At 38.5% G+C, this 14,235-nt stretch overlaps 1 protein-coding gene across 6 annotated transcripts in view; it reads right to left on the bottom strand.

Annotated features, from left to right (window-relative positions):
- LOC124122199 (neurobeachin-like) overlaps positions 1-14,235 on the bottom strand; it is a 244,798-nt gene that overhangs the window by 115,004 nt on the left and 115,559 nt on the right. For all 6 annotated transcript variants that reach the window (XM_048387655.1, XM_048387658.1, XM_048387659.1 and 3 more), the window contains 2 exons: positions 13,847-13,990; positions 13,088-13,224 (listed from right to left, as the gene is read on the bottom strand). In XM_048387655.1, the coding sequence (XP_048243612.1) occupies positions 13,088-13,224; positions 13,847-13,990 (281 nt within the window). The remainder of the gene's footprint in view (positions 1-13,087; positions 13,225-13,846; positions 13,991-14,235) is intronic.

The raw sequence follows: 14,235 nt of genomic DNA on the forward strand, positions 1-14,235 counted from the left end.
TATTCCCAAGTTGCATGTACGCCCTTCACAGCAATACATTCCCATTTTGTATGTACGCCCTTCAGAGCAATATATTCCCATGTTGCATATACCCGCTTCACAGCAATATATTCCCATGTTGTATGTACGCCCTTCACAGCTATACATTCCCATTTTGTATGTACGCCCTTCAGAGCAATATATTCCCATGTTGCATGTACACCCTTCACAGCAATATATTCCCATTTTGTATGTACGCCCTTCACAGCAATATATTCCCATGTTGCATGTATGCCATTCACAGCAATGTATTCCCATTTTGTATGTTCGCCCTTCAAAGCAATATATTCCCATGTTGCATGTACGCCCTTCACAGCAATGTATTCTCATGTTGCATGTTCGCCCTTCACAGCAATATATTCTCATGTTGCATGTTCGCCCTTCACAGCAATATATTCCCATGTTGCATGTACACCCTTCACAGCAATATATTCCCATGTATTCCCATGTTGCATATACGCCCTTCACAGCAATATATTCCCAAGTTGCATGTACACCCTTCACAGCAATATATTCCTATGTTGCATGTACACCCTTCACAGCAATATATTCCCATGTTGCATTTACGCCCTTCGCAGCAATATATTCCCAATTTGCATGTACACCCTTCACAGCAATATATTCCCATGTTGCATATACGCCCTTCACAGCAATATATTCCCATGTTGCATATACGCCCTTCACAGCAATATATTCCCAAGTTGCATGTACGCTCTTCACAACAATATATTCCCATGTTGCATGTACACCCTTCACAGCAATATATTCCGATGTTGCATATACGCCCTTCACAGCAATATATTCCCATGTTGCATATACCCGCTTCACAGTTCACAGCAATATATTCCCATGTTGTATGTACGCCCTTCACAGCAATATATTCCCATTTTGTATGTACGCCCTTCAGAGCAATATATTCCCATGTTGCATGTACCCGCTTCACAGCAATATATTCCCATGTTGCATGTACGCCCTTCACAGCAATATATTCCCATGTTGCATATACCCGCTTCACAGCAATATATTCCCAAGTTGCATGTACACCCTTCACAGCAATATATTCCCATGTTGCATGTACACCCTTTACACCGATATATTCCCATGTTGCATATACGCCCATCATACAATATATTCCCATGTTGCATATACGCCCTTCACACTGATATATTCCCAAGTTGCATGTACACCCTTCACACCTATATATTCCCAAGTTGCATGTACACCCTTCACACCAATATATATTCTCATGTAGCAAGTACGCCCTTCACACCGATATATTCCCAAGTTGCATGTACACCCTTCAAACCGATAAATTCTCCTTACTCTTATCCATCCATCTTTGTTTTCTACCTGGTCCTATGAAAGCTTGCAAAGTACACAAAAACTTGATTGACTTGCCACTGGCAAAATGTGTACAACACCTTGGGAGTCACCTGGCCCTGCTGTGGAGCTTACAACTCTGTCAGGAGCTTGTGATGTCACAAAAGCTCTCAATCACAGTCAGGCAATCAATCACAACATTTTGGTGCAAAGATTCATAAATACAGATCATACAAATAATTACAATTAATCATAAATGTATTTGATGTTTGTACATTTTTACCATCTGTGTCAATCTATGATTATGATCACTGCCAGAAAACTCTAATCAGTTATGTCCAAGATATATTTTTCATTTAATTACTACACAAAATGAACTTTCTATCATTATTTACCAGATAATTGATAATGTTATCGATGTGAAAAAACGATTCGATAAATTTGGTATTAAGATACTCAAATTTAAAAAAAAAAAAACAGCATAGAGAAAAATATAATATGTGTTCGGAATACAGATGCAAAAATAATCCATAGGGAACTTATTGGCTCTTGAGAGTACTTGTGGGTTGAATTTATTCCTAGTATGATTGACCTTTCAACCATCCAAAAAGTTGAGCTGCTGTGAGGTAAAATGCGTTCAAGATTATTGCACTTTTATAGCGATGTGTGGTGTGGTGTGGTGTGGTGTGGTGTGGTGTGGTGTGGTGTGGTGTGCGAATACATTCACGCATGCACACATGTGCATGCACAGCACCATATAAGTGCAATAATCTTGAACGGGGTGTTAAACCCCATTTCACCTCTCTTGCTTCAAGTTTATAACTGCTGACACAATGTAAGCAATATTAACTTACTTGTTTTTGGGCTCGTTTGATTATTCCAACACCACAAAACACCAAATTTTATGATAGCATCAGTCCTTGTAAGACCCGTGAGATGCACGCTGTATATATTTCTGCTGAATAACAAAAGAGCCATTACAAGATTACTGCTGATGGCTTTGTGAGCAGCAAGATGAGACTCGGACATCTTTATGCACAATTTATAGCCAAAATGGTAGGTCACATCGTGGCTCTTAGCACCATTTTTGTCAGGACACACAACTCTATAGCTCTGTCAGGTCGCATACATGTCAGAAGAATATTGTTACTGGCTACTTATTTATGAAAAGGAAGAGTGCTGGTAGGCAGTGCAGAAACTGGCCCATCACAACCTTCTCTGAGATCGCGAATGGTGTTTAACCCTATAGTGTGAGTGTGTGTGTGTTTGTGAGAGAGAGAGAGAGAGACACAGAGAGGGTGCAGACAGAGAGAGAGTGTGTGTGGGTGTGTGCATGCGTAAGTGCCTGTGTGCGTGGACGCATGGCAGCTTGTACTAGTTTGGACTAAAGCCGTTTTCATAGTGCTAGCCCACTGAGATACCATGTAGCAGTTTAACATGGACACCCCTCTCAGACACAGTACACTGTCTTCAAGCAGACCAGTCCTTGTTTTAAACCCTTAATGCTGAGCACCAAGCAGGTAACAAGTATCATCTTTTAACGTCTTTTGGTATGACACAGCAGGGATCAAACCACCAATCTTCCATGTTCCGGGCAGAGGCTCTGTCCACAACACCACGGAGGCAGTGACCAAACCGTCACGGAGCATAGACGATAATTTCTGTTTCGGAATAGAAACCTTTCTACAACTGCATGTGAAAATTCCACATGTTATTCCCATCGTAAAGTACAAAAAAATCACACAAGGATATTGCAGTACAAATGTAATATTATTTTCCATGTCTTCACAAACAACAAACAAGATTCTTCGTAATGTCATTTCGAAGTGCCAAACTACTCATAGAAACACAAGTCTAATGAGCATGAATGTGTTTGTACAGTTACGTGTTTATATATGACACTGCGAAAAATGAATTTGTTATGTGTGATGTGAGTGTGTCCTTATATTTACAATAAATCATATGGCTGTCACGGGACGGAGGACTCAACCCTCGTTACCGACGCGGCTTGCAATAAAATTTAGCGTGAGCGACATCTGTGGCAAGACCATCAACATATCAGTGTCATAGCATGGACATATCCCATCATGCTTCATTGTTCCTACAGGGAAATAAACCACTTAGCTCACGTTATTTGTGCCCCTTCTGACAGTGCCACAGGACATATGATTATAATATGCTAATGTGAACACATTCTGGGAATTAAAAGAGAATCTCTGTTGTACCTGTCCATTGTTCCCTTGAACCGAATAAACCTGAACCAAATCACACGTCCTATTGATCCTGGCGCCATTCAATCTAAGTTCTACATCCTTTACAACTATTTAAAATTGTTATACAAGCTTTGAGAAATAACCCAACGCGATCTTCACTCATCAAGCAGTCCGGATGCCTAACATTCATGATGAGCATACTCTTTAATATGAAGGAAAAACATAATGTTATTCGTAAATATCAGACCTGTTTAAATAACAATTGTAATTAAAAACTTCAAATGACGAGAACATGCATTCTCATAGTCAATTTCAAAAATCAAAATAAAAGTTATCATTGTTAATGATTCTAAGAATACTTCCTCAATTAAACCATTGCCATAATCCTGTATTTTGGCTTCAACCATATTGTAACTAAATCTTCAGATTTTTAACAGAAGTCCTCTTCACTGTCAACTACATATAACACAACTAGTTGTTCCCATAATATCACCAGTAGCCTCACAGCGCAAGGGCCGGAAAAAACCTCACTTCTTTCCAAAACATCTAACCACAAGTGGAAGATGATTGGGGAGGAGGGAGGGAGTAATCCTGATGTAATAGAGGTAGTATGCTTAGAATTATTAAAAATGAAAACTTTTGTTTTGACAATTCTTATGAATCCTCTACCTCTTTTACATCATTGCTAGAATATACCTGAGGAACAAGTGGACTCTGTAGTTGACAGCAAGCCTATAAACCTCTTGTGATTCCATTTCATATTACCGTTTCAAAATCCTTCAGGAGATAATTACCTTGGAATCACCTATAGAAGACTTGACATAGAGTATTTTGAATGAATCATCAAATATGTGATACCTTCACTTGAATTATCATTATATTTGCCGATATTCAATAAATGATGTCTTTAGTTCTATTCTAACTCATCATTTGCTCAAGTTTATGACTCTGAAGTCACTTCCTGTAAATCATACTTCAGGATATGACGTCACTTCCAGCCCAGGGAATCATTCGTGACCAACTCGTGTTATTCCGGGACAAGCCGGATAGCGACTCGTGCCCCTCTCATGGCCATTTTTGCGACCGGGTTCCATCTTAGCGCAAACGGGCATACCTAAAACAATTGTCAACTTGTAATGGTTCACATATATATCCCCATATAATATATATTTCAGATGCAATTTAAAGCATATCTAGACATGCGGAATTATACAGTATGATTGAACATATTTTACTGCGTCTTGGGTATATTTTTAGATGCAAGACATGTAAAATCAAAAAGATATTTCTGAGGCATTCTTTGATGAAGAACTTGAAATCATACTCGCATTCTGATTCGTTTGTCGTATTTTCGCACATAACATTCATCGATAGAGGGACGAGTCTTCTTGCAGGTTATGGAAAGGGGCGAGTGGTGACGAATGCCCAGTGAATATATACCCTGCAGATCTGGCTGGATATCCTGCAAGTAAAAACTAGTGAAGGTAGAGTGTGATCACCACTGGCATCCAGCTGGCATCCAGTCCAGGATGTCAGGCTCGTTGCCAAAGCTCGAAGTTCGTGGGCAGAGCATGAACCCATAAAAGGTGGAGCATCCTGTGCTTGACGATAGCTTGCAGCAATGGTTGTCTTGAGCCACCCGGCAACCATGTCGGAATGTGCCTTGCATGAGATGAAAAGACATTTCCGACATCGGCGATGAGAGTCAGTAGCCACCAGATAGAATTTGAGAGTATGTATAGGACAAAGGAGGCGATCAGGAAGGTTAAAGATACGTGCCAACGCGGAAATGGTATAGTGTTGAAGACCCAGGGGACAAGCAGTAGTTCTCAGCAACAAAGTCCAATAGAGAACGTAAGGCAATGGAAGCCCAGCTGGGAGCATGAGTAAGACTCAAATAGTTTAGCGTGGAGTTCAGAAACTCTAGTCACTGTAGCCACGGCCAATAGAAAGGCAGCTGGTGATTGAGACATATCGCAAAGAGATCCAGTGCGGAGTGTCTCAAAGTGAGGTGATCCAGGGGAAGATGTCTGGATGCAGAGTCCACTCTGTGGCTACAATCCTGACACTGCGGGACAAACTGTCCATCAGCTGTCCTGTAGGATTTGGATGGATGGATGATGAAACCAAGAAAAGAGTTGGGTGAGGAAGATCAGCTTCTGTTGTAGTTTGGAAAATTCCTGATCGGGTGCCAGGAAGCACCATTTGAAGATGGACAAACTGATAACTAGAAGCGATGATTGTTTACCGCAAAATGGCGGGGATGGGACAGACACCCCCATAACAGACGAAAAAACACTAAAACCAAACCCAGAAAATACTTATGTAACCTGCCAGCAATTTTCTTACCCTGGTATATAAACCTTCTTTTAACGTCCATATAAGTACTCAAAGGATACTAGTTAAACAGTGTACCTACATAACTGAGTTCTAGAGTAAGCTAAACCATATAGGTGTTGTCTCCAGCACACACAGGAAAGAATTAAGTTTTTCCCCGCCTTTGCGCATGGAAGAGTTGTTAGGCTACTGGTACAACTACTTGTTTGTAGCTGACAGTGAAAAGGACTTCTGTTGAAAATCTAAATATTTGGTTATAGAGTTGGTGCAGCCAAAATACAGTATTATGGCAATGATGTCCTGGAGGTTGAAGATTCAAAAGAATTATGTGTATTAAGAAAGGTTCTCCAGAAATATTTCACCACGTAACACCATCTGATGCAGCTCAGACAGACACACAAAGCCCATAGTATGCAAGGTAGGTGGCCAGAAGGGCATTTCTATAAATTTTGACATTTATTTGCAATTTTTCCATGATAAGAATACAATTACAATGCAATAGATGTCCCTTCTTTTGTTCAGTGAATGACACTTGTTTGAATTAAAAAGGCTTCATGGGATGGATGGCTTCAGACAGGTGACGTCACCACTGCATGCAGCATCTGGAGGAACAGTTTGGGGCAACAAGTGGGCAACTTTAATGAGGACGCTTGAAACTATTTTTCTGACTATTTTCTCTGATATATTCATCTCTGAAAGATGGATGACACTGTGATACATTTTTCAAACTGGATTCATTTTCTGGGGAAACATGGTTTTAATTTTTGTTCATGCATTTTTTAGAAAAATACTGTGTGTGAGTGAGTAAATAGGGTTAATGGTGCTTTGAACAGTATTTAGGTGTGTCATCTCCATGTGGGAGGAAAGCGTCACCAGGATATAAATATCATGCTGACACATCAAGGTTCATATTCAGTGATAAGCAATCAGAGATTTGAATGTGGCACTGGCCTTTGGATCCTGGCAAGGGAGGCCACTCTATAACAACAAATGCTCTACCCGAGTTACCCATCCCAGGCCTATTGATGACAGATGTCCATCATGGGGCTGAGGAATCTATTATCACAATGGTGAGATCTGATCTATAGACTTGTTGAGTTGACAGATAGTCACAGGACAATAATGACCAAAAAAGATGATCTGTTATCCTGCCTAATATGTCAATGGTAATACTACATGAATGTCCAATATCAACTCTTGCCTCTTTTCAAAACATTGATAACTATACAGAATCTTTTTTGCACAAATCAAAAGTCCAACATCAGCTTTTGCCTCATCAGAAAACCCTGGCAGTTTTACAGAACATGCATAAATAAGATTGTCTGTGCACTTTTAGTTTTCAATGTCTCAGTGTATATCACTGATATACACCTGGTCATGCAAAAACCATGTCGTCATGGCAACCAAAGTATTAACTCCATAACTTCATCCTTGTGTTAATATTGAAAGTTGCTACCATTACAAAGACAGTGATGGACAATGCTGCATTAAAACGTTTCTCCACTATCCATTATTCTGCCAAATTAAGCCCTTAATCCAACACAAATAATTGTCAAACAAATCTGCTATAGTTAAACAGATCTTGAAATGTCGTGTCTGTCAGAAAGCTATATAATTTTCCCAAGTAAAACAAAAAAAATATGTTGCATGACAAATGCTACGTTTTTCACTACTGTTCATAATAATCTGAAATGTACTCCCTTCTTGCAAAAATGTTAATTAGCCAGGTGTTCTGCGCCAGAAATACACCTGGTCTTTGGCTAGGTATATGCTCCCGAGATAAATCTCTACTCCAATAACTGACAAGGCCACTTGAGGCTATTTTCCTGGCTGAGATGTCATAGCAGTGATTTATGAGACAGGTACAAAATAATAAACAGAAACACGGCCCATTGCGTCAGGCTTCTTGACAGGCAAGTGTTGTCACAGACCCTACATAAAGTCGCACATATCACTGATACATGTCATCAAAGTGCGCTTGCATAAAAAAGTGACATTTATTAACCCTTCCTGAAACGCATGTCTGCCGGTTCGAGAAGGAAGCAGAGAAAGTGATTGAGTTAAAACGGGATTTCAACCTAATTCCTCTGTAATTGTTGATATATGCAATGATGCACCTGGATTTGATGGCAATAAAGTACATTCAGTTTGACATGATCATGATTGATTCGTAAAGGAGTATCACCTTGTAGTTTCCCAACAGAACGATATCTTCAGATAGAGGATAGCTGCAGCCTAATGTAGAGGGCTCGTTCCACCAAGCACTCTTCACCAAGACAGTTGTAACTCCCACATGACTGTCATAGTGCTGAGGAAGCTTTGTGAAACAGGAGCCTGGATTTTAGAGCTGCAATTTATCCCCTTATTGCTGCCATTTCCTGACATCTTCTCCACTAATAGTACATGTGTGTTTGTTTTCCGGATCTAATCCAGAGCCCCATCCCAAAACATTTTTTCTTTTTTTCTTTAGTTTCACCATACCTTTTATCACCATCCCAGTATTGTTCCTATTTTGTGCTACCAAAGTACAATTGTATAGACCAGTCATTCCCTTCATTTGAAAGCAGGCTGTAACTCATATTTCCATTGTTTCCAAGAATTAAAAAATATAAGATCTATGTGGTTTCAGTGTTCTCAAATTAACATTAATATGACTGAATTTCCTCCTTCAACAATAAGGCCAGACTACTTCCTTGTTTTATTTGTATGAACCTACTCTTACGTTTGCCAAAGCCAAACCTTCAAGAATGAAATGGTCAGCATTTTGGCAAGTGAATTTTGAAAGATCAGCTCTAATGCTGATTCTTGATTAAAGGATCCTGAGTGTATCCCTAGGCCCCCCAAAATATGTGTGTTTCCACGTTCCACTTCTCCAAAAATAGCGTTTTGATGACTAAGTGATAAGTATAACAATGTTAAAACAGTAACTAGGAGATAGACCTTTTCCTTTGCAGCCCCAACACCATGGAACTCTTTCTCTCTCCATGAAATCAGCTGAGAGAACAGACCACTTCCGAAAACTGTTAAAGACTCATTTATTTCAAATAACCTATGTGCCTTAGAGTGCCAAGTTGCCAACAGTGTCACTTAGCAGCCCTCAATTTGGAAGCCAGGCGCTTTATCAAATATTTTTTTTTTTTAGTAAGTGATGCAATCACAGACCAAAAACTCTCCCAGTCTCATGTATCATCTCAGGTTCATTAAAGTTTGGTTTATCTGAAGATAGTTGTGTGGAATGTGGTACTCTGTTCAATATGAAAACCACTGAGAAGTTCCTCTTCAACTTGTGATGATCTGTTTACAAGAATCCCATGAGAATCCAGATGCTGATGCAGCTAGTGTGATGTTTTGTAACAGACATCAAAAGCCTTATGTCAAGTCAGCTCAATGTGTGTGGAAGCCAAAAGTACTGTAAAGCTCCACTTCACAAAGTAATGAAAGTGCTACGATTGTCGTAACTCCCATAGTGTAACATACCCTGTACACTTTATACGACAATCTTAGCGATACGACTGCTTCATGAAATGGAGCCCTGTTGTAAGAAGTTTACCACTTTAGTGAAAACCACAAGCATAACTAGATGCTGACAAAACTAAAAATTGCAACGAGGTTGATCCTGGCTTTACTAAGGGACCTAACTCTGTACAGTGACATGTGGTTCCTCAGACAGCTGGGCCACCTATGCTCCTCACTTTGGCCAGGAATATGTAGAAGATTAAATTAATCCTCACTTTCAGTCAAGAGAAAAACCATGATGTACATTCTTCTGGACAGAATGTTTGTACAGCTTGAGAAAAATTGTTCTTCTTTGCATGTAGTCCAAACATCCAGATATCAATATGATTGTAAGCCAAGACAAATTTCAAAATGTGGCATTCAAAAGTAACTTCAACAGGTAAACAAAAATATATCATCAGTGAAGATAACATTACAGAACTACATACATATAGACATTTAAAGAAGAGCATTACATTTGAAGTACTTGATACATAGCATTGACAGGCAAATAAACAAATATTTTTAAAACTTTAAATTTAAAATAAAACAAATCTGTCACACCAGTAAAAATTTTGAAAACCTCAATCTGAAGAATTAGGTCAAAAGGTCATAAGACAAAAGGTCAATGAGACGCAGGAACTTTTATTAAAACATGAATGCTATTTGAATAAGAATTGAATTATGTATCAAATACTTTAAATGAATCCCCAAACAAACAAACAAATAAACAAATGTAATAAAACAGCAAACAAATAACAACCAGAGATCAAACCCATAAATAATGTCATCATAAGAACAATTTAAACACAAGCAAACATCAGATTTCAAACATTTCTTTGCATGCGTTACTCGAAACAATGAGCATGACATACGCTGGTATTATCATGTCAACCCTGAAAGAGAATGTATACGTCAGGTTCAAAGGTCAAATTCCTCCCACAAGAAACACTCTGTATCCAAGTGGGCGTGTCACGGAGAAGCTTGTAAACATAAATGCCATATTACATAAAAAAGACATTTATCTATAAGAAAACTTAATGGCATAATTGGATTAGGTTTAATGTTTTTTTAATGTTGATGAACTATCCAAGGGTTACGAGTGTACACACATCTCATTTATCCTTGTAAGTTTTTATAGTTTACTGTGCAAATTAAAATAAAGAACAATAAAGATATATACAGGTCTGCAGAATATTCAAACACATTCTTATATTACTGTTTCAATTTTCTGATGTTCCTACAGTGACACTTTTAAACTTGTTTGATACGAATACACTTTTAAACTTGTTGGATATGAATACACTTTTAAACTTGTTTGATACGAATACACTTTTAAACTTATTTGATACGAATTTGAACAACAGGAGACGCAAGTCTGTCAGAAAAACATCACAAATTTTTCAAATATTTGTCATTTGTCTGACTGTTCTATTTTTGATGGATTAGAAAAAGAAAAAATACAACTTCCAAATCAAATGCATTGTTCACATTGTCCTGGAACACTCAATCACTTCACTGTCAGCAGAAACTATAACGACATGTTCTTGTAAAAATAGAAGACATCCTACACTTTGAAGGGAAGTTGCGGATAATTTGCACCATAAAATTACGCCAAATAAAAAATGTTATCAAGCTACACAGACTAATTTTCATATTTATCAACCACCATCAGATAATCAGTAAGGTAACATCCAGAATCTTTCAAACTGTTCGTGTGTGGATGGGAATGAAAACTGAAAAATATGACATGATCTTTGTGAAAAATATCATTCGACTATCAGAACACGAGACAACAATGGCCTCTGATGAACAAGACATTTGTTCTTCAAACAAAGAATAAGACACTGATTACAATACATTATATTGTGATGGACTGTTCTCTAGATGTGTGATGAATTAATAGACTTTACAACATCTATAACTGTTCTGGGACTGTATAATTTACATCACCGTTCTCCCGACCATACTATATATGAGTGTTCTGTGTGCCTGTATACTATATATCACTGTTCTCCAGACCATACTATATATGAGTGTTCTATACCATATATCACTGTTATATGTGACCATACTATATATGACTGTTGTATACCATATATCACTGTTATATGTGACCATACTATATATGAATGTTCTATACCATATATCACTGTTATATGTGACCATACTATACATGAGTGTTCTGTTTGACTGTAAACTATTCTCAGCATCATAACTGAAGGGTCACTTCTGTATGTAGGGTGTCAAACATGAACATATGCCAAGAAGCGTCAATAGGTCTGAGGATGTTGACAATGTGATTTACAGTCTAAGATCATGTTGTTTAAACAAACCTATGTTACACCAGTTGGATGCTTTCGTGAAAAGGGAAAATGGACAACAACTATTAAAAACAATAAAAAGTGCAAGATTGAAGGTGGAAATACGATGTTGTTTGAATACTTTTATCTCTTATTATCTGTGTGACCCATCAATAATTACGCTTGTATATATATATATATATATATATATATATATATATATATATATATATATCACTGTTCTGTGTGATTAAGTGGCTATACTATATAACTGTATCGTATGACATTATCTGAATGTGTTCTGTATGACTGCAGACTGTATATCAGAAGTTTGTTTAACTAATGTATCTCTGCATTGAAAATGTTCCTCTGACAATACGAACCATGACACAACCGATGTATCGATGTTTCAGTATCCCTGTGAGAGAGACTTACCTTCTTCCTTTTTCATGACTGACCGACATACATCGTCCAGCAGTGTCCCCAGCAGGTCTTCTTCACTCTACTGCTGCCAGTACCACACAACAAACCAAACGAACTAAACGCCAGGGCCCATTCAACTATTGTGGTGTAACGATACGGGGATACAGTATTGTATTGCAATACAAGGCCCATGATACAATACATTGATTTATGATACATTTCATTACAAGTTATATTGGTGTAAAAACGTGTATAATAACAGAAACTGTTTCAACCACCAGCTTACGCAGATTTTCTGGTATCTTATGGTTGAACAGAAATGACACAACATTCACAGTGCCCTCTACCAATATTTTTCTGCCCTACAATATCCCATCTTTCATCTCTGAAATTTAACCAAATGATTCAGGGTTGTGATTCACAAGAATATCAACTTGTGAAATAAACATACTGTATCTGGAAACGAATCATATCGCAGCCATAGTATTGGGATACGTATTGTATCCAACCCCACCGTATCGTTACACCTCTGTTCAACTAACGATCATAGCACTGTGACTATGTGTAACATTAACAAAGACTTACAAACAACTTGTGCTACGATCGTTAACTAAATTGATACCATGGCTTTAAAGTTGATTAGTAGCAATGTTCGATTATTAGGCTTTACAGTCAAAGAAACTTTCACAAACTCTGACACAAATACTGATACCCGTGATGAAGACCTGTACACAGGAACATGACACAGGAACAGGAACAGGAACGACTTTGAAACCTACCAATTTACAAATAATACAACCCCCCTTGAATTTGACTGTAAAACCTCATACCTCCACTTAGATCAACCTCAACTCCAGGGGTCTAAAGTGAGGTCTACCTGGGAGAGAACTCAGAAACATGTTGGCTTGATCTCTGGTACAGCTAAGGCGCTAAACAAAGAAAAGATAACTCCCTTACCTTCTGATCTATCGTCTTGTTCTCGGCTTCGTCTTCATCCATCTCGAAGTACAGCTCGGACTTGGTGATGGACACAGTGCCAGCTACAGCCACCCCTGGGGCTACCAGTTTACACGGAGTTGATAAGGCAACAGGACCTTGAACAGGGAGTGAGGGAGTTTGCTTTCAGTGTCAGTTTCATCACGGTGGGACAAATTATGCAGGCCTAAGTGGGTTACTACTTTGGCGAAACCCAGTTAAATTCTGACAAACCTGGGATAATAATAAAGGGCAGATCTGTGATTCTAACTCATGGTCACAGGATCCTGGTGAACTATGGGACAGAACTCTGTAGAGCTAACTGTGACACATGAGATGACTGGGCCTCCATGTTACTAGAGTCACAGACATCTTCAGATGAGTCCATGCAGTTAGAAGGGAAATATACTACTCAAAGTAAGTTCAAGAACATCTGATTTTTTCATACGAATATAGTTCAATGACTTACAGTTATTCTACCCAGGGTAGATTAACCAATGTTTTTGTATCATTTAATCATAGTGACACTTAACATTGTTCTGAAAGTGGGAGAAGGTCTGACTTGACTGACATTTAGTCTCTGAAATGAAAATACTTTCATTTTTAATTGTCTTTTAATACATAATAAAAAGGAGCCAGATTATGTCTTCACTGTAGCTGGAGAAATCTAGACTTGATTGTAGACTACTTGGGAGCTTTCGGATAATTTTTCAGGAATTGTATGAGAGGCTGAGGTGGTACCCGAGAAGTCCTGGTCAAACTCCTTCTCCTCCATAAGGAGCTCTTCGTCCGTGTAATCCGTAGTTTCCTTCTGGGACTTCTTCAGTGATGACAGGTGGGAGTGGAGGGCATCGCGCGCCTGGTTTATTGCATCTTCGGTAGCACCTGGGTCGGGACAAAACGAAGAAATCTGCATCACGGCTCATAGCAATGGCAACAAACGTTAAGGGAACAACTCAGACTTGGCCTTCACAACTGCTGGATGATGTCTTTTGACCAGTATTTTCAGTATCATAACAACTTCAAGAAAAGTTTTAATTCTACTCCTTAATATTTTTTGTTCATTTTTATCTTTTGAATGGCATAAAGATGTGACACACATCCATAAGAGAGAGAACTTATGGATGTCA

Source organism: Haliotis rufescens, unplaced genomic scaffold (genome assembly GCF_023055435.1).
Source record: "Haliotis rufescens isolate VD_foot unplaced genomic scaffold, xgHalRufe1.0.p SCAF_7, whole genome shotgun sequence".
Classification (NCBI taxonomy): domain Eukaryota; kingdom Metazoa; phylum Mollusca; class Gastropoda; order Lepetellida; family Haliotidae; genus Haliotis; species Haliotis rufescens.